Source organism: Anneissia japonica, unplaced genomic scaffold (assembly GCF_011630105.1).
Source record: "Anneissia japonica isolate Jap-2015-1 unplaced genomic scaffold, ASM1163010v1 scaffold1946_len758022_cov188, whole genome shotgun sequence".
Classification (NCBI taxonomy): domain Eukaryota; kingdom Metazoa; phylum Echinodermata; class Crinoidea; order Comatulida; family Comatulidae; genus Anneissia; species Anneissia japonica.
In genome coordinates this window covers 410,536-429,775 of record NW_022694730.1, presented here as the reverse complement: position 1 = coordinate 429,775, position 19,240 = coordinate 410,536, and the positions used below count along the sequence as shown (strand labels likewise).

The 19,240-nt window shown below is 34.5% G+C and overlaps 1 protein-coding gene across 2 annotated transcripts; it reads left to right on the top strand.

Annotated features, from left to right (window-relative positions):
* Window positions 1-1,079: 1,079 nt before the first annotated feature.
* Window positions 1,080-19,228, top strand: LOC117101207 (retinal dehydrogenase 2-like). Of its 2 annotated transcripts, XR_004444249.1 has the most exons (14): window positions 1,080-1,235; window positions 5,514-5,618; window positions 6,289-6,429; window positions 7,321-7,450; window positions 7,728-7,918; window positions 9,770-9,883; window positions 10,952-11,054; window positions 12,032-12,216; window positions 13,510-13,674; window positions 14,036-14,193; window positions 14,860-14,934; window positions 16,573-16,612; window positions 17,892-18,002; window positions 18,053-19,228. XR_004444249.1 is itself a non-coding variant. In XM_033241119.1 (13 exons), exons 1-13 carry the CDS (start codon window positions 1,206-1,208, stop codon window positions 17,922-17,924), a joined length of 1,470 nt encoding a protein of 489 aa, XP_033097010.1. In that variant the 5' UTR covers window positions 1,080-1,205; the 3' UTR covers window positions 17,925-19,228. The 2 variants fall into 2 exon arrangements, 1 of the variants encoding a protein (XP_033097010.1); XM_033241119.1 differs by having other exon boundaries at window positions 17,892-19,228.
* The last annotated feature ends 12 nt before the right edge of the window (window positions 19,229-19,240 follow it).

Here is a 19,240-nt window from a genome sequence, read left to right as displayed (position 1 = left end):
GTGTACCATCAATAGAGCTATTAAACAACTAGAGTGCTGACAAGATGGCGGAACAATGCAGAGTTGTGTATGTGTACCATCCAAGATGGCCGCCGTAGCAAAGCGCCACCTTCAGGCTTAGCCTTCAGGCTTAGTATACATATTATTACCATAAATAAGCCCTCTGACTGAATATTATTTCATTAATGATAATTAGTATTGATAATGACAAATTATTAAACTGTCGTAGCCAAAACGAGGCCAAGTGGAGCATCTTATTTAAAAAAAAAGTACCAAGGAATGAAAATTAAAACCGTGTGCATTACACCCAAACACCGCAACGCTCGAGTTTCAAACATAGCTGTACTGAACTTTCTGTGTAAATTGAGGGCGCCATTGAAAATGATAGTGCTCAGGCGAAATTTGATTGGCTGAATATATGGCAGCCATCTTGGATGGTACACACACACTGCTCTGCGTATTTCGAACATCGAATACATTGTGGTTAGCGCTCTAGTATTCTTATTATATCTCTATGGTACCATCCAAGATGGCCGTCGTAGTAAAGCGCCACCTTCAGGCTTAGTATACATATTATTACATATTAATAAGCCCTCTGACTGACTATTATTTCATTAATGATAATTAGTAACATGGTAATAACAAGTTATTAAACTATTATAGCCAAAACGAGGCCAAGTGAAGCATCTTATTCAAAAATAAAGTACCAAGGAATGAAAATTATAATCGTATACATTACACCCAAACACCGCAACGCTCGAGTTTCAAACATACAGGTAACTAGCTGTACTGAACCTGTCTCTTATACACATCTAGATGTGTATAGCTTAGCGAAATTTGATTGGCTAAATCTATGGTAGCCATCTTGGATGGTACACACACACAGTTCTGCGTATTTCGAACATCGAATACATTGCGGTTAGCGCTCTAGTATTCTTATTATACCTCTATGGATTTTACCAAATGCGCAGGTTGGCGTGATTTAACGAAGAACGACTAGTCGAATACGGTCTTGTTTTTTTTTAAAGTTTGCGTAACAGAGCGAACTTGAGGGCGCAATGTATTCAGATTGAGATGCGACTCTTATCTTAGTACGTTCTTGTTCTTTGATACCTTTCGTGGTTGTACCAGGGAGTTGGTTGTACTACAGGGAAAGTGGGTTTGCATACTTAATACATTCGATCCCCAACAAGGAAAGCATTAACATGACAGCACCAGAAGTCAAGTTCACACAGGTAAAATTATGATATTAATCATTAGGCCTATGTACCGTAAGAACCGATAAATGAGAGCAACTCTTGGTTCCCCAGGCAAGTTAGGCATATCACTATCACTAGTACCATATTATTATGACCTCTGTTACCCGCTGGACCCCCACGCACCCCTTGACGCGCCTCATGCACTTCATTTTCTTGAAGGGTATAATACATGACCGTGGCTTTCGACGATATTACGCAAATCCGAGGTGTGGATGATTGGAATTTAGGAAGGGAATACTGTATTAAGTATTTAAATCCAACCCCTTAATCTTATCTAATGTTAAAATTACGGGCATTCTTTCCATAGAAAAGTTTTGCAAAAATATATGCATGCACTAAAGCAAATGTTATCAGGCACTACTAAGTTAGCTACAACTTGACATCCATTATCTGAGTGAGATTATAGGTACAAAAGTACAGTTACTGGTTACTTTAGGCATTAAACTACTGATCCAATGGTAATGGTAATGGTTGGAGACTTATATAGCGCATACTACATGGTCTCTATGTGCTCGGGACTAGATGTTGCACTTTACAATAACTTTCTCCTCCCCTAAGGGTCACTTCATGTCTTTAGCAGCCAGTAAACCGGCGCACTTTCATCTGTCCATGACAGGGGCCGAATGAACCAGTACACCGGGGTAACCCCCTACTCATCCCGAAAGATGTACTGGGTTCTTTAAAGTGCACATGAGCATTTGTGTACACTGGGCCTATGGTTTATAGTCCTTATCCGAGAAGACTTGTTCCACCACCAGAACTATAGGAGCGAGCCGGCCGCGAACCCGTGCCAATATTGTTGGCTATGATCACGGTGCCCCTGCTTAACCGCTTGGCCATTTGGCCCGCTCCAATCAAATTCATGTTTGATTTTGAGTTAGAAGATAAATGATGCTTTCGAATAGACTCGACCAACTACTTTGGACTGTAGAGGGATTTGTCTTAAAAAGAGGGCAAGGCAATTTCAGCTGATTTTACTGTTTTTACGTTGAATGTTATCGTAATGAAATGATTTAATATCAAAGAAATCTTAAAACAGTAATCAACCTTACTATCTAATGCAAAAATTAGGAAAATTTTCCTTTTTAACCAATAAGGTTGGTTGAAATATAAATTTTACAGTTTGTTATAAGGGTAATGGTATAATGATATCTCCATTACTCATCTCATCTCTAGAGGTGGTTTGGCGCAGTGAAAACGGTTTGGTTTTCCAAGCTTGAGGTCGAGGTTTCAATCCTTCAGTGCTATGCTTTTCACATGTGTCCTTGAGTAAGGCACTTTACATTGCTTCAGTCTATACCCAGTTCTGTCAATGGGTTACAGCAAAATGCTGGGAGTAACCTGCGGACGACTGTTGTCCCACCCCGGGGGAGCATCACACTCTCATCCGTTTCACGCTTCTTGAAGCTGGGGATAAGCTCCAGCCCTATGGGCCCTAGTGGCTCGGCAAAGATTTTACTTACTCATCTACTTTAATTCTGTCAAGTCATAGTTGATTGTTTATCTTATCTGTGTTGTGTGTTTAAGTACGTTATTTGAAATGTGGTCATTCAGTGGTGTGACACCCATGACCTCATACCAGCTAAAGGCAGGTGTCCCGGACCTTACGGGCTCCAGGATATTAATTTTAATTTTCTTTTTGTCAAGAAACTATAAAATTTAAACTTAGTGCAGGGAATATTGGCCTACATGTTTTCAAGATTAGGATGTCTATGCCTATATAGACATAGACAAAATTCACCAGTAAAAGTTTTTTTCTTCTTTCATTTCATGTATAGGCCTATACCTTTCCAGAAGGGATTATTTGATGGATTTTTTTTTGCTGATTCATGATTTATCCCTATTGGTCTTGCCCTGTCTAAGTCAATCATTAAATCAATTGTGTCTTGCCCTTTGACAAGTTAATGTGTCACCAGCGTCTGATAATTTGTCCACTTTGTTTACTCCCTCCTAGCCATAATCAATAGAAATGTTTGTCGTACACCATGGTTAGATGGTGAAAGTAATCATTTTGGTTATGAAAAAAGTTGTGTGAGACATCTATACAGTTGAAATATATCATAAAATGAACTTTAACAGAATTCTTTTCCTCTGCCAGTTCCGTCCTTTCTTCACCCATGCTTACTTCCTTTGTCATAATCATACCAACTGACCTGATAATGTTGAGTTCATATTTGATTTAGACATTTTCAAGAACATTAATATTTATACATAAAAGTAACATGTGATATTTTATAGCCTCTTCATTCTCTAGTGCCAAGAAAGGGTATACAGTTGTTTGCTTTTGGAGTGGAGTTGATTATTGTTGAGAAATAATGCTGGATCAGATTTATAAAACTTTTTTAGCAAAAACAAAATTGACATAACTCTAAATATATGATTTATCTAAAGTCATGTTTATTAATAGTACCATAGCACAACTATTTGCTTAAATCTTGCTTAAATCCAGCTTTAAATTAGAGAAGACTGAAAGCCATGTATGAGACAAAACTTGTTGTCAAATGTCATTGTACTGATGGCAGTCCTGGGTTCAATTCCTGTTACAGTTTTTCTCATGACCAGAGCAACTCCACTCCCTAAGCATCCTAATGAGACTTAGTTTATGTAGAGCATCTTGTTTTTTATGTTTGTCTTGTGAAGGGATACGCCACTTTGAAAGTGACTGAGTTCACTGCAGGGGCGGATCAAGAGATTATCTGACGGGGAGGGGGGATATGGGGCACGGCCCCCCTCCCCCCACTGGATCCGTGCCTGCACTGTTCGGCAATCCTTGGCCTTTTGCCTAAAACCAGTTAATAATAATAATAATACTGATGGCAGACATACTTGTTTGTATATTTTCACAAGCAAGCAAGTTGCCGCACTGCCCTTAATATTGCTTAAGGTTCAAGATTCATTTATTGACTCATCCATTAAAAATATAAATATATATAAATAGGAATTTTTTTGTTAAATACACACATTGACAAGTACAATTTAGAATATATTAAAATATTAAGAAAATCACAATATACAGGTATATACAATACGTTAAAATATTCAGATTTAAAAAGACATTAGGAATCATAGTTAAAATTATTAAGAGATCCTAATGTAAAAATATTTAAAACTGGGTAAAATGTACTGTGTTTATCTATGGGCTTTGCTATTAAACATAGATACATCTTTCAACTAAAATTTTAAAGTTTCTAAAATTTTACAATTTTTAACTGTTTTTTATTTGATGGTGTCTTAAACTCAAGTGATTCTAAATTTTTTATTTAAAAAAAATCTATTTTTACAATGTTTTAAATGTAGGTTTTAATTTTTTTAATGGTTTTCAAATTTTTATGACATTTTAACTTGTTATATTGAATATGATTCTTTTATTGCAATTTTGTTTTATTGTGTGTTCAACCTTTTGTATTTTCTGTGTGTTGACTTTTTATTATTAACTTTTTTTCTATTTTACGTAGTGTATCAAACAACAAATTTCCAATTGTGTGTTTTATATAATTTGGACAATAAAAGATTTTGAATTTTGAATTTTTTGAACTCTGGTGTTAATTGATTATAGACATACACCGGATTGCAGATAATTATATTGTGAAGATGGTGAGTGATTCTCGTCTAACATTACTTTTTTGACAAGGACTAGAATAGAACTCAACTTCAAGATCATTATGTTCATTATTTTCCAAGCCCAATTAATTCTCTTTAATTTATTTAAGTCCTTGACTGTGAGGGTGCTGCTCCAAATAATACTGGAGAATGAGATAACACTAGGTATCATGGACCTAAAAAACATGTTAAACACTTCATTGTTGACTTTTAATCCGTTCAATTTTCTCATAAGGTATAAGTTTTGTTGACCTGTCTTATAAAGGTGGTCATGCGTCAGTATATAAATTTTACAATTGTTTATCCTAAGGAAATGTGAAGATAGCTTGATATGCGTTAGTATTGTGCGTAGACTCGCTCTAAGCTTGGTTTCCATACAATTGCTGACAACTTTCGGTGATACCGATTGGTAGGTCGAATCGGGAGCCTTCCCGATTGCACCGAGGAGTGCTACGCAGTACAACTATTGTACTGAAAACACTGTAGCGGAAGTGTAGCGATTTTAAGAAAACCAGGCTTTGGCATTTTCGACTCCAGATATTTTCTGAGTAATGTGGAACCTAGATCTTGTCCAGAATTGAAAGGTGAGCATCTTAACTAACAAGCCATAACTTCACTTCAAAGATAATAAACATGTATTCCTTTCTTTTTCAGTTGTTTATCAACAATGAGTATGTCAACTCTGTGAGTGGAAAGACATTTCCTACCATCAATCCAACAAATGGAGAGAAGATCTGCGACGTTCAGGAAGGCGACAAAGTAAGGTCCTTGCATCCATGATGATGACAGTGATCACAAAGACAATAATGACGACATCTACAACAGTTACAATGACGATGACAATATAATAATATTGACAACAATAATAATATTAACTAGAGCAAATGCATACATCTGCCGTGTGCCTGAATACCGAAGAGACTAAGCAGGCCGTGTGTGAGAGGCGATTATATTTATTTCTTTTGTGCTCAGAATAAAAAAATAAATAAATTTCTGTGACCTTCAGCTTGCCCCTTGACCCTTTCTCAAAATTTAATCATCTATTTCTTCGTACCATTCCACTAAATTTCATGATGATGCATTTATTAGTGTTTTGCATAATCTTGCTAACAGCCCGATAGACAGACATATTGCGGTATTATACATAACACTCTTTTGGCAGAGGTAGAAATAGTAGTAACTATAATAAATAAAAGCTTTGTTTCACAACTTGTTTGCTGGTGAGGTTTTCTTTTATGCAACATAGCTTAAACAGATTAAGCCAATATGTTGTTAAAACTCACAACTAAATATGTCATAACAACTACTATATTATACGATAACATATAACAATCAAAAATCAAAATGCTGTTAATCCTAAGTTGGCTATCTATCATTCACCAAAAAATATTTGTATTTTTGGTTTTTTTTTTCTCAATTTTACTTTTAGGCAGATGTAGACAAAGCTGTAGTAGTTGCACGTGAGGTGATGAAAGTTGGGTCACCATGGCGACGGATGGATGCATCAAAACGAGGCAAACTGATATATAAATTGGCAGATCTCATCGAGAGGGATACTGAATATCTAGCTGTTAGTTCCAGCCTGTTGGATTTATTTTCCCTTCTAGATTTCACTTCTTTCTTTTCATTACCTTTAGTTTGCATCTATCTTAAAGACCATCCTGCCAAAATTTCATTTTTTATAAAGTATACAATTTAACAAACATAATCTCAGGCCTACTCGATTGATTAAAATATTGCAAAGTTCAAAGTACATAAAATAATTAGAGAGGGTGCACTTTATCTATTGTATCTGCAATTATACATAACACATGAATTAAAATATCTTATGAGAGTTTATGGCACTGGTGGGCGATATTAAAAATACAGAATGCGACGGGTTCGAGAAACAGTTATAGTATACATAAAAAGTATACATAAAAAGCAACTAGCGAAAGTATTTCACTTGATGTGATGTACAACCTCTGAATATGCCTATTTTCGAATTTGTTGAGAAAATGGTGCTCTATTTCTTATAGTTTTTTCTCCTGTAGCATAAAACTAAAATTTATGCCATTAAATGACCTGGTTTGTAATAGTTAAACTAATGCATATGCTAATGAAAATGCTTTTTTTGTGAAATTTTGCTGGGAATGGGGCCTTGATTAACTTAAAGAATGTTTTGGGTAGACTCTATCATTGTCAAACAAAAAATAATAAAATACATATGTCAAACATGGAGCAGATGGATGTTTTAGTTTGCATTTGAATCCAAAGCCAAACTGGTTTCTTCAATCAAAACTGTAGTATGTACAAATTTGTCTAAACTTACATATTACCGGTATTGATAAATACAGTTTTCTTTGAAATGCAAAGCATAAATACACCATTGATCTTAAAATTCACAAGCTTAAAAATAATGAAATGCAAAATATAATCAATGTTGTTAAACACAAATTTATCTTTTTTTCTATGTTGGTAGAGGTTGGAGACTCTTGACAATGGAAAACCGTTGAGTGCTAGTCGAGTTGGTGATGTCCCAGCAATCATTCGTGTGCTGCGTTATTATGCTGGTTGGTGTGATAAGATTACTGGAAAGACCATACCAGTAGGTAAGGATAGGAGTAAGTCTTATAATAGTGTTGGGATATGTCTCATTTGACATGTCTAAATGGAACAATTAGGCCTGTTTGAATCATTATCAAATGAAATCTTTCTTCAATCTCGTAACTAGGAAAGTAAGTAAAAAAGTAAGCAAGTAATACATAAATACTGGTCTCCCAAGAGGTCCAGATACAACATAAAACATGTAGAAAAGTAAATTCAAAAAAGAAATCAAGAAAGATGGAATCAACCGAGTCTGATATAACTCTGCATTTTTTCTCAAAGATGGCGATGTCTTCTGCTATACTCGCCGTGAACCAGTCGGTGTCTGTGGAGCAATCATTCCATGGAACTTCCCATTGGGTATGCTTGGATGGAAAATTGCTCCTGCTCTTTGTTGTGGGAATGCTATTATTGTGAAACCAGCTGAACAAACGCCACTCACAGCCATATACATAGGCTCTTTAGTTAAAGAGGTAGGTTTTGCAGAAAAGCTTTTTTTTCAGGATGCCCTAAAACAAAGCTAAAATGATTTTTGTCAGCATTAAATTTTGAGATGTACTGGAGAAAACGAAAAGGTAAAGAAAGGGAGAAGAAGGAATAAGAAATGTGAAATGAAAAGAAAGGAAAATGAAAGGCAGGAAAAGAAAAAGAAAGAACAAGAAAGGAAAGAAATGAAAAGAAATAGGAAATAGATAAAATAAAGAGGAAAAAAGAAATTATAGGGAAGTAAAAGAAAGGGTAGACAGGAAAAAGGAATTAAAGGAAGACATAGACATACTCTTTATTTAATCCTTTGCTGGAAATTACATAGCCTGTACTGGTTATCTCGAAAATGTTTCATTATACAGATTAATTCCTCTAGGAATAACTAGAGGGTGACGTTGGTGTTGGCGACCGGTAACCTCAGTCTACCACTTCGTTCTATAATGCTTCCGACAACCACTGGATGGAGGGGATGACATACCATTCAGCACCCCCCCCCCCAACCCGATAGCCAGCCGCTCGTAGTAGACAGAGTGTACCGGTCGCAAAAGCGAACCAATCAACCCTTCAGCTTTACGGATAAACTTATGCAACGTTTCCCAATCCCCTCCCGAAATGTTTCCACCCCAGCAAATAAGACAATAGTTCAAGACCCCCAAAACAACAAAATTAAAAAAGGATCTCAAAATATTCTCACAAATATTAAAAGAGTTTAACTACCTTATAACAGAACATTCGAACATTCAGTTTCTTAACCAAATAGTCTATGTAATAGTTCCAAGTGAGCCTATTATCAAGATAATTCCCAAATACTTAAATTGTTCAACCTGTTCAATACATGAATTATTAATAGTAATACAATCATTTATAGAAATATTTTTTCTGATATCGATTTCTTTTATCTTATCTGTGTTTAACTCCAAGAAATTATTGTCAAAATATGATACAAAATGTTGAATCTCTGAGTTATAAAGTTCAATATTATCATTTTTAATTAAACCTATAACAGCCGTGTCATCTGCATATTTTATTGTAGGACAATTAGAATTAGTTCTGAAATCCGTTGTATACAATGAAAATAGAAAAGGTGCAAGAACTGACGTGTATTTAAAATAAGATATGATTTGACCGATTTTTACAATTTGTTGCCTATTCGTAAGGTAGTTAACAATAAACATAATAAAAGAAGAAGGAACATTCATAGCTTCAAGTTTCTTTGCCAAAATATGTAATTGTATCGTATTAAATGAAAAGAAAAGGAAAAGAAAGGTAATAAAAACAAAGAAAATATTAGTTTATTAAATTAATTAAAGAATCTAATAATATTTTTTTATTATGTGAATCGTTAATAATTTATTTCAATTCTGGCTGTAAAGCGTATAGAGGTATTTACATTATGCACTATATAATTTCACAATTATTATAGAGAGTAGCTTAGCTCAGTCGGCTAAACTGGTGGTAGCCACTGTGTGTGTGTGTGTGTGTGCTGAACCGTAGAGATCACTATGTTCCCAGTTCAATTCCCATCCTCTCCTTGTGTTTCAACTGGATGGCTGAAATGAAAGTTATGATAGTGCACCATCTTTCGGACGAGACGTTAAGACATAGGTCCTGTGTGCATTATAGCCAGTGTGCACGTTAAAGAACGCAGTATACTATTCGGATGTTCTCCTGGTGTACTGCCCAATCACCACCAGAAGAACCCCACTGGGAAATAAGTCTTGTTCAGACTTATATGGGATATCCTTGGTGCTCACACCAAATAAATCCATCCATTATTATAAATATAGATTTTGATCCAATTGCATTTGTCAACGATCTTTTCCGATAATTTGTTTCAGGCTGGCTTCCCGCCAGGTGTTGTCAACATCATCCCAGGTTATGGTCCTACAGCAGGAGCTGCTATTTCTGAGCACATGGACATTGACAAAGTTGCCTTCACTGGTTCAACTGAGGTAGATAAAATAACATTCATTTTAACTTGCCATTGGAGACTAGCAAAATAGATCAAGCTATTAGTCAAAGAAGTAATACTGTCGTGGTTCGGGAGGCCTCAGTATTGATTTAGTCCGGATTCGACCACTGAGGTTTGGTGGATGAAACCAAATACCCATTCAGAAGAACAAAATACGTTTTGAGACAGACTGCAATTATTATCTTTTCTTTTATTCTGATGTACACAGTAACACAGGTATACACAGTAATGCAGATGTACACAGTAACACAGGTATTCACCATTTCTAACAAAAAACCCTATAATATATAATAGTATATTCAATAAATATATCATTATCACAATAATTAACAATTGCAACAATTAACTAATTAATTATAACATAAGCATTCACAATTCAAATGCACTCATAACATTGTCACTTGAATGTCATTACACTACTGTATTACATTATGGTATATATATGGAATAACATAATTATTAGAGTAACGAGCTCAATACCTGGATCAGTAACACCAAATTCATAGAACTAACTTCATGGCATAGCAAACACTGATCTAATACCACTCATCACCACAGGACGAAAAGTATCGAAAGTATCGAAAAAGATTCATCTTAACGAAAAAACATCGTCTTACTCCGACGTGAACCAAATGCCTTCTGCAGATACAATGCTCATGCAGCCAATGCATTATATTCTTCACCTGGTATGCAAACGTACACGCAAATACAAATAAAACAAATGCAATAGCAATGCAATGTGCCACCAATAACGATAAAAAAAAGATATAGCGGAAAACTTTTCGATCCATCACAATACATATAAAAATATACAACAAATAACACTGAGAGAGACTTTTCAATCATGACAGTGACTTGCATTTCTCCGGGTCCTGGATAATTTTGTCCCAAGGCTTATGTAATTAGTGGGCAGAGTTTGCTGATGACATCATTCAGGATGTGATTTCCCGAATGACATTTTTTTTTTTGCACATATTATTATTATTATTATTATTATTATTATTATTATTATTATTATTATTATTATTGTTTTGCTTTTGTGTCTCAGGTAGGTAAACTTATACAACAAGCTGCAGGGAAAAGCAACTTAAAACGAGTGACACTAGAGTTAGGGGGAAAGAGCCCCCTTATTGTACTTGCTGACAGTGATGGTAAGTGGCTTCACTTCTTATATTGTAATCATTTTAATGTTTGAAGATATTTTGATGTCAACATTAATATAATATTGATGGCTATACTCAACATCAGTCATCATTATAATTATTATCATTATTCATTACCATCATAATCATTATCTTTTTCATCATTATTAAAATCATCACCATCAATTTCATCATCGTCTTTATTAACAATATTATCATTATCCACTAGAGTGAAAGCTGTAGGTTGGTGGTTAAGATGCTTACATTCCAGTCAAACACGATAGAACTCTCACATAGCAAAAATGAGGCCGAAATACATCACATCTTTTATGTTGGTTCAGACGTACACGTGCCCTTCTCTTTTATTTATATGTTTATCTATACCTGGTCCATAGACGTACAGGGTACCCTTCTGTTGCTAAGTAAATCCATACATATGCGGTGCCCCTCTTTCCGCTAATGATGGAAACTTTATCATTAACCAGAGTCCGGTCGTACAATTCTGCATGTTTGTGTCGTCATTTTATTCTTTTGATTTATTTATGCCTACTTGTTTGTATGGATAATGGCAACACTTTCTACCTCCATAAAATAAGGTTATGTATTCAGCGTGACATAAGTTTGGCAGAAGTTTTTTTGATCCAGTCGTACGTGGCGCCCCATTGTTTGTATTCCCACCATACATTTTGGTGGAACAGTTTTTTTCTGCGGAGAATTCTATCTTGTGTTTCTAGTATCCTTGGTCTTAGGAACTAAGTTTAAATTCTCACAGGTAGTAAATCAGTTAACTGACCTGTATTCAAACCATAATTTATCAGAAATTAAAAAAATTATTCTCTAATCAGTTAAAATTTATCCAATAAATCAGCTAGAAATAAAAACCATGGATATCTAATTAGTTATGAATAAATTAAAATCATGTATATGTAACTAGATATAAATAAATTAACTATCATACATCTAATTAATCTGGTTTTCTCCATTAGTGGATGTGGCAGTCAACTGGGCCCATGAAGCTTTGTTCTTTAACATGGGGCAAGTGTGCACCGCTGGATCAAGGACTTTCGTACAGGAAGAGATGTATGATGAATTTGTTAAGAAGGCAACAGAATTGGCCAAGAACCGCAAAGTAGGAGATCCTTTTGATGATAGCTCACAATCAGGCCCACAGGTAGTCATCCCAGAGTTGTAGTTCATGTTTTTTTTTAATTGTTTTTTATATGTAAAATTAAAAATTCATGTGATGTGTAACCATTATTATTATTATTATTAGTGGTTATTGTTACTCTTTAAATTTCAAAATAAATTTAAATAACTTAAGAACAGATAACTTAAATAAAAAAGTGCAAATTCTACACAAAAAAAAGGAAGAGCATAATATCATAGAGGCTAAGCTATATAACGCAAGTGTCAACCAGACGTTGGTAAAGCGGTCATTATGCCTGAATGACTTTATAATCTTCATGGTTTAGAATAGAGATAGGCATTTTTTAAAACCTAATAATATACAGATACCATTAAAATGTACTAAAAACACAAAAGATCACAGTATATTAGTTCGAACACATATTTAATCATCAATTAAAATTTACATAGAAAAATTACAGCATCATAATAATCACATTAGAAATTTGGTCAATGGTTTGTCAGTGGAGAAAATGGATCCTGTTGACCACATTTTGGGTCGCTGATAGCAACGGAATAGTATCACATGGTATCATGACGTACCAATGTAGTACTCTATAGGAGCAAATCCTTCAATTACGGTAAAAAGATAGCCGCTAGTGTAGAAGAATATCAATTTCTACCAAAAACACTAACCTAAGGACGTTGTATGTTGCACTAGCTATCATACCCAAAGGGGGAGTTAAATGGCCGAGTGGTTAAGGCAGGGCCGTAACCTACAGCCATAATATCTGCTATGGTTCGAACGGCACACTCGCTTATGGCTCTGGAGGTGGAGCAAGTCTTCTCGGATAAGGACTATAAACCATAGGCCCAGTGTAAACAATGGCTCATGTGCACTATAAAGAACCCAGTACATCTTTCGAGACGAGTAGGGGGTTACCCCGGTGTAATGGTTCATCTCAAGCCCCTGCCCACATCCAGATGCTGAACAGGCGTTTATGAGTATCTACATACTGTAGATTTAGATTTAGGGGTTTAGCATGCTCATAACCCCTTTATGAGCATAGTAACTTAATGGAAGTTATTGGCAAAGTCAGTTACAGACGTTAACAACCAGTTTACTGTGTCTTCAAAGCCCTCAATATGCTCCGTCCCTAGTTTTGCACCGTGCCTAAAGTTTCGTGGATGTATTATTTCCATTAAGCACTTCCCCCTCTTTTGAAAAACCTTAAATATGCCACTGATAGTAAAAATTTTGCTAATTACTAATGCCAACACTGCTCTTTGCACCTCACATCATATAAGCAATAATAATTCCTATATTTTGTACTTATAGGTGGATAAAGAACAATTTGAAAAGATCTTGGAAATGATTGAAAGTGGAAAGAAGGAAGGTGCCAAGCTAGAATGTGGGGGTGGTCGTAAAGGCGACAAGGGCTACTTCATCCAGCCTACCGTATTCTCAGGCGTCACCGATGAAATGCGCATTGCTCGTGAAGAGGTACAACATACCATTGCTTCATATAATATTATTTAAACAAAAATTATAAAATTTTTAAAATTATGTTGCCGGTGCTCTATAGGTATATTTAGGAACCTCTATGAAAGCAATCCCATGGGCTTTAGAGCTATCCCCTACTTCCCATTATTTACAAAATATTTTTTATAGTTGATGAACGTGTGTCGTGAATGTTTTTTTTTTAAATCAAAATATTGTAGTTTATTTTAATGTTGTAGTTACAATAAGACATTTATTTTTGTCATTGTAAAATTTTGTATTATGAAATAGAAAGCAATAAATATTAACAATCGAAAAAAACCCAATAAATGAATCTAAACATACTCTTACGGTGTCTTATCAGATCTTTGGACCCGTTCAACAAATCATCAAATTTAAGGACATGGATGAGGTAGTTGATAGGGCAAACCGGACTCTGTATGGGCTTGCTGCAGCCGTGTTTACTAATGATGTAAACAAAGCCATCATGGTGTCAAACCGTCTCCAGGCAGGCACGGTCTGGTAAGTGTATTCTGGGGATAAAGATGATTTAAATGTTGGGGATATTAGTGGCAATGGCTATTGGCACTTTTTCCAGCCCTGCACTTGCCTTAATTCTAACATTTTTGGGTCCTTCCAGGAATTTTACTCATGAAAATAACACCAGTGTGCTTCTTAAGCATCACAATGAGACAAGTTTGTATTCATTCTGTGTTGAGTTACATATTATTAATTATTATTATTAAAAATTAAATATTTGAATTGCTTGCGTTGTATATTTATATAAGATATTAGATTCCAATTGAAAATTAAAATGACAAAAATGTTCACTTAACAGTTAACAGCCATTTTAAATAATCTTCAGTTTCCTAAATTTTCCTGATACCCAAGTGTTTTTGCAGTAAAAGTTGTGTAAATCACAAAAATGATACTAAGAGTTTGGTATATTGTGGTAATGACTTGTGGAACAATCTTGATGAGACCACAGAAAAAAAAAAGAAAAAAAACAGATACAGTACAGTCTTTTGGAAGGAGCTTCAGTTGTAAAAGATTTTAATATTAGTATTATTATTTTTTTTTTTTGTGTATATATTAAATTGACAGTTCTTTTAAATGAGCTATTCAATGTTTTAAATTCCCTGTAAGATTGTATACTTTTTTAAGTTCTAAAAACTTTCTCTGTTTCAGGGTTAACCAGTACCATGCTTTGGATGTAGCCAGTCCATTTGGAGGTTACAAGATGTCTGGAACTGGTCGAGAACTGTAAGTTCATTTTTATCTATATTGTTAACAACAATATAAACCTAGGCATCATCGGCATCAAAAAAGTGAGGTCACAGAGGTCACATTGACATTGTAAACACATGAACTAGTAGTAAAATGACTTGCAGAATGCTATAATTTTGCATGTAGGTGCTATCTGATGTGAAGTTGAACCACTGGTAATATCTTGCATTTTTTATGAATAATAAAGATGTAGGCGATAAAACCAACCAAATATTTGCTAAACATGATTGTTTGGGGTGATATACAAAAATTTCTCATGAATAAGGTCACCCAGGTCTTCCGTTTTCGGTCAGTCGCCATTTACAGTGTAGTACTAGCGACGACACATAACCACCTATGTTTGAGCATTTCCAGTATACTGTATTTTCCGGATAATTATAAGTCGCAAAATTGAGTGGTCGACTTATACTCGTGAGTAAATGTTTACATAAAAAATTTGAGACCGAAAAAACAGCTTGAACACGAAAGAAGGCTCTACACTACTACCATTCCATCCTAGGCTAGGGACCTAGATCTACACTTAGCTAAATTTAGCCCAACAGATAGCATTCACAGAATACTAGCAGAGGCTTAGACACAATGAAAATGTGTTCATTGAATGACTAATAAATATCTTAAATAATACTGATAATTATATTAATTATAATATAATAAATATGCATATTGACTTAAAAGTAATAAAGAGACTATGGGTAGAGCAAAGAAAATGTTTATTTCAACAGGATTTACTTATGCCAATTATGTGAATCGGTTTACTCTCACTACATGTTGAAGCGATGGCCAAAAGTCGGTGGTGCGTAACCTGGTTTTAAAAAATTGAAATTTTTGTTTTGAACACATGCCTCTCACATGACACTACATGTTGAGTTGTTATGGAGGATAGTTACAGATATCATTTCCTGTTGAAATTAAACATGAAACTGATGCTTGTTAAATTTTATAGATGAAAATATTTTGTGAACTTAAGTCTGCTGGTTGTGTGAACCAGACCCTATGTTTTCTGCTTTTGTTATTCAAAGCACTGGGGTAGGTTTCGATTCACAAAAATCGCGATGTTCAGACATGTGAGCAGGTAGGTATGACTCACCTGCACGATGTAGTTTTGTTAAGGCAAACTCAGACAGCGTCGTACGACGCAGCCCGACGCGATTTGTTGTCGCGTCGGGTCTTTGTGAGTTAAACGCAGACGCGATGGTGTGCATCGGGGGCAGTCGCGTAGTAGAATATTAAACATGTTTAATATTTCTCACGACGGCTTAAGACTGTCCCCGACGATAAATCGGGTCGGGCTGCATCGGCCGATGCTGTCTGAGTTGGCCTTACATCGTTCAACTTCCCACGATTGTGACCGTGGGACCGGAATAGGCTAAAGATGCATCAATATTTTCTCAGTTCTTTATTTTTTATTTTCGTAGTCCTGAGGGTACATTGACATTACAAACCTACTTTTAAATGCTAAAAGTATAAAAATGGCTTAAATATAAAATTGAGTCTGATAATTCTGTAAAAACATGTAGTACCAAAATATGATTACAATGTTTTTGTTGTAAACACACACACATTTTTGTGCAGTCATTCTACAATCTTAACTTCATCTTTATTGAATTTCCTCAGGGGCGAAGAAAGTATTCATGAATACTCTGAAATAAAGACGGTAAGTAAGTGTATATATAACTCCAACATCTTAAATCCTACCAGTCAGGATGGTTATGCTTATCCATAGCATATTGAAGTTTATCTGCCTTGTTTGTCACCATCATATCTGTCTCTGACATGGTGAGTCCTACACTCCATCAAGATAGTTGTGACCGGCTGTAGCAAAACCAGCCGTTTGTAGGAAAATTCAAAACTGAGTTTTTGGTGTTTTTAGATTCTGCATGCATTCTTCTTTAAAACACTGTTTATTTGATGGAAATTAACAAAGTTATGAATATTTAATTCATTGGATATCAGCCATGTAGGTTTTGAGAAAACAGCTTCCTAAGATTAAAAAATTAATAGTTTATTATTAAGATTTTTATTTTTTTTAATATTTTTAATATACTTTTCATTTAGATTTAGTGGTATTTTGCAGAAATGTTCTTCAATATATCTTCTTTTATAAAATACAAGAAAGTGAAAATGTTACAAATTCTGATTCTTGGACGTTTTGGATGCTTGTGAGAAATTAGAAATCTATTATGCTCAACCATCCAGCTTTTTTAAAAACCATACTGCAAACCAGAAATCTGTGTTGCTGTTAGACCAAGGATCATTAAATGTTGGATCTACAATCCAAATGTCTCTTTGACAGTTATTACCTGTAAATGAAATTACTGAGGTTTATTTTCCAATTTTGCATTGCTATTATTGGTGTCATTAGTTTTGTATTTTTTGGATATGGGTTTAGTATGGATATGCATGAATGTATTGGTGCAATATTTTTACAATACTCGCCATAAAATTAGATGAATCGTTAGACCAACATTCTAAAGTACAATATCAGGAGTTTGGAAAAACCAGTATTGGAGATCTGATTTAATGAGCTTCATTTATTTATGTTATCTCTGTTCATTTTTAAAAAGACTAAAAATAATAAGTGGGATTTGTATAGTGCATAATATTTATACAAATAAATAAAGAACAACATTAACATTAACTACTTTTTTGTTTGGTCTTATCTATGCTTAACTAAAGGTGAAACTTTAAAGGCTGATTTCTCAAATACTGTTATTTAAACAACTGTATGTAAACCCCTGTAACTTCACAATGAAATATTTGGTTTAAATGGTTCTTTCACCATTTTATAACTTTCATTTGACTATCTAAAATAACTAAATATTGAATTTTGCGAGTAGTGACTGGTTTGGCTTGTCTTTGCACATATTATAATTCTGGTGTCTTGTATGTCCTGATGGTATTATGATGACATGAGTATTCTTTTTTTTTTATAGGTTTTGGTAAAAATTCCAGAGAAAACCTGTTAAATCTATGATGAGGGTGGCGAGTATGCGTATATATCTTGCAAGCCACAAGTTTGCATGTAGGCCTACAACTTGTATGCAAAATGTATGTTTGTACAACTTGCTTTAAACGACAACCATATAAATTATATATTCAGTGGTTTAGAAGATACCCACAGCTTGTTTTGGGCTTTCAGCCCATTTTCTGATTTGTGATTTTTGTTCCGTATATACGTATGTAATTAATAAATAAATCTATCCTGATTTTTAACAGTAAGCAACTGACAACTTTTAATAAAGGTTGGAAAGTGGTTATTCCATCCATAATTGACAGTTTCTTTTAAAACTGCGATTTTTCTGTATCTAAATTTGAAAAATTAAAATCAGTTGTCTTTCGCATCTGATTGTAATGTTAATTTTTAAAATTTCAACATCTATTAATCCTTTTATTGTTTTATTATCAAAAATCATGAGGATAAACAGTTTGGTAGTTTTGAGAAAAACATGTTCTATGGATTATGACATCTAAAGTAATTGCTTATTTCTCTTTTGCCAACTCGATTAGGTCAAATAAATTTAAAAAAATACTAGTTTCTCGTCCGATCGCACATCCATTTTCTCTGCCTCACCAATTCCCCCCCCCCACCTTTATTTTACGAAATATACGAAAATCTGGCTAACTGACATTAAAATTCCTTTTGATCGTTCATATTGTATAAATCATGTCTAGTGCTTCTTTTATTTGCTTTCAATTTGTCTACTTTGTAAAAGTGAGAAAGTAGTAGCTGTTTCCCATCGACCATCTTGGATTTGCCATCTTAGAGTAAAAAAAAAAAAAATGCATTCATTCTCCTTTCTTCAAAATATTAGGACGAGAAACTACATTTTTTTACCTTGGCCTTAATTTAATGTTTTAAAAATAACAATATGCCTTTGTACTGTAATCAAACTGTGAACAATAAATTTGAAAATTTATCTTGTATTTTATGGAATATGATGAATACAGTACTAGTGTTTAAATTTTTCTCTTTAACTGACTGCCGTGTGCAAAGGAATAATAGACCGTTCCTTGGATGTTGTTTCTAAAGTTGGGAACTCACCAGCCGCGGAATGCATTGCAACGACGTGTATGCAACGGATTGTTTTTAATGACAATCCATTGAGACTGCCACCGACAATCAGCAGATGGCGTCGTTGTTAATGGGAGTCAACATGGCAGTATTTAATTGTAAATGTTTGCATGAAATTTCAATGATAGACATATAATTATATATATAGATGATATTTTATTATGCTATACATATTCAATAAAATAAAATGTGAAAAGACCCATTGTTGTT

Coding starts and splice junctions, on each gene's coding strand:
- LOC117101207 (XM_033241119.1), top strand. CDS start 1,206: ATGACAGCACCAGAAGTCAAGTTCACACAG. Junction 7,919..9,769: donor TAGGCTCTTTAGTTAAAGAG/GTAGGTTTTGCA, acceptor AATTTGTTTCAG/GCTGGCTTCCCGCCAGGTGT. Junction 13,675..14,035: donor TGCGCATTGCTCGTGAAGAG/GTACAACATACC, acceptor GTGTCTTATCAG/ATCTTTGGACCCGTTCAACA.